Here is a 2,260-nt window from a genome sequence, read left to right on the forward strand (position 1 = left end):
CCAGTGCTCGGGGCAAGTGGCGGCAATGGGTTCTTGGATCTCAGTCCACTCGGCGATGAAATCAGCAAGCGCCTGTGACTTAACGGTCGATCTGCTTCTGAAGTCAATGGAGTAAGTGCCAAGCTCAACAGCCCACTTGATGATACGACCATTGGCCACTTTATTGCGGAGAATATCCCCCAGAGGGAGCTCTGTGACCACGGCGATCTTGTAGTATTCGAAGTAATGTCAGAGCTTGCGTGAGGTAATCAAAATTGCATATAACAGCTTTTGCACCTAAGGATAATGAGTTTTGGGCTCATTAAGTACCTCGCTGATGAAATAGACCGGACGTTGCACCTTGTAGGCGTGTCCAGTTTCCTCGCGTTCGACGACGATAGCCGTACTGACAACGCGAGAGGTTGCGGCGATGTAAACCAGCAGAGTTTCATCTGGTTGTGGCGCTGTCATGATTGGAGGTTTTGTTAAAAACAACTTGAGCTACTCAAAAGCTTTGTCTGCCTCCTCTGACCAAGAAAAAAGCTCGGAGGCCTTGAGGAGCTTGAAGAAAGGTAGCCCTTTTCATCAAGATGAGAGATAAAATGGCTTTAACGCAACCATGCAACTTGTAAGCTTCTGTATGTCCTTGACACACATCAGTTGTTTCATGTTGGTGATGGCAGAGACCTTGTCAGGGTTTGGTTCGATGCCTTGAGCGCTGACGATGTAGCCCAGCAGGATACCGGATGAAACTCCAAAGATGCACTTTGAAGGGTTAAGCTTCCATCGGTATTTGCTCAGGTTGGAGAAAGTTTCTTCAAGGTCGGTGATAAGATTGTCGGCGGTTCTAGTCTTGACGACCACATCGTCGATGTAGGCTTCGACATTGCGACCGATCTATTGGTCGAGGCACATCTGGATAGCCCTTTGGTAGGTCGCTCCAGCGTTCTTTAGTCCGAAGGACATAGTGGTGTAGCAGTATGCACCGAAAGGCGTGATGAATGACGTTTTGACCAGGTCTTCTTTCTTGAGGGAGATCTGATGGTAGCTGGAGTAACAGTCAAGAAAGGAGAGCAACTCACAGCCAGCAGTGGAGTCTACAACCTCATCTATCCGAGGCTGGCCGAAGGGGTCTTTAGGGTAGTGTTTGTTAAGATCAGTATAATCAACACACATTCTCCATTCTTTATTCTTTTTCTTAACAAGAATAGGATTAGCTAACTAATCTGGATGATACACTTCTTTTATAAATCTAGCAGCTAAGAGCCGTTTTATTTCTACCCTAATGGCCTCCTTTTTGTCCGGCGCGAATCGGCGAAGTTTTTGCTTGATCGGTTTAGCAGTCGGCGAGACATTCAAGGAGTGCTCGATCTTCTCCCGTGGTACCCCTGGCATGTCTACAGATTTCCAAGCAAACACATTGGCGTTGGCACGTAGGAAGGAGATGAGCACGCTTTCCTATTTGGGATCAAGGTGAGCTCCAATTTTCAATGTCTTGGAAGGGTCGTCGAGGCTGAGGCCGATCTCCTTGACTTCCTTGGACTTGGCGAAGGCACAGGGAGGCTCTGGGACCTCCATGTCATCAGCAGACACCATCTTTGCTTCGGTGACCATGCTAGCCATCTGGATGGAGAGGTCGGTGGCTTCAGCAAGGGCGAGACTTTCTGTCTCGTAGGCGTAGGCAATGGAGAGGTTGGCCCGTAGAGACAGGACTCCTGTGGGTGAAGGCATCTTCAACACCAAATACACGTAGTGTGGAATGGCCATGAACTTGGCCAAAGCTAGATGCCCTAGTATGGCGTGGTAGGCGGTGTCGAAGTCAGCGACATAGAAGTTGATATGTTCCACTCGGTAGTTGGTTGCCGTGCCGAACTGTACTGGTAGGGTAATTTCCCCAAGTGGTCTAGATGCCCTACCAGGTACCACACCCCAGAAGGAGGAGTCTGAGGGCATGAGATCTATTGTCCTGAGGCCGAGCTCCCTTAGGGCCCCGGCGAAGAGTAGATTCAAAGCGCTCTCACCGTCGACAAGGACTCTTCTGAAGAGCACCTTCTGGACAGTCGCGTCAAGGATGAGGGGAAAACGCCCTGTGTAGGGTATGTTCGCCCACTGGTCGGCCCTGCTAAAGGTGATGGGCACTTCGAACCACGAGCGATAGCTGGGGTTGGTGGTAGTTTCCTCTGAAGCGACGGCGAGCACTCGTCGGGCGGCGAGCTTCCGTTCCCTTCTACTCTTGTTAGAGGCAAAAACCCCAAAGATGGTGGCGACCACCTTGTCATGG

The 2,260-nt window shown here is 50.3% G+C and overlaps 1 protein-coding gene across 1 annotated transcript; it reads right to left on the reverse strand.

The window, feature by feature from the left end:
- Nucleotides 1–1,437: 1,437 nt before the first annotated feature.
- LOC136543757 (uncharacterized) lies at nucleotides 1,438–1,746 on the reverse strand. Its single transcript, XM_066536123.1, has one exon. It carries the CDS (start codon nucleotides 1,744–1,746, stop codon nucleotides 1,438–1,440), a length of 309 nt encoding a protein of 102 aa, XP_066392220.1.
- Between the last annotated feature and the right edge of the window lie 514 nt (nucleotides 1,747–2,260).

The sequence above is a fragment of the Miscanthus floridulus genome, chromosome 3 (assembly GCF_019320115.1).
Source record: "Miscanthus floridulus cultivar M001 chromosome 3, ASM1932011v1, whole genome shotgun sequence".
In the NCBI taxonomy this organism is placed as follows: Eukaryota; Viridiplantae; Streptophyta; class Magnoliopsida; order Poales; family Poaceae; genus Miscanthus; species Miscanthus floridulus.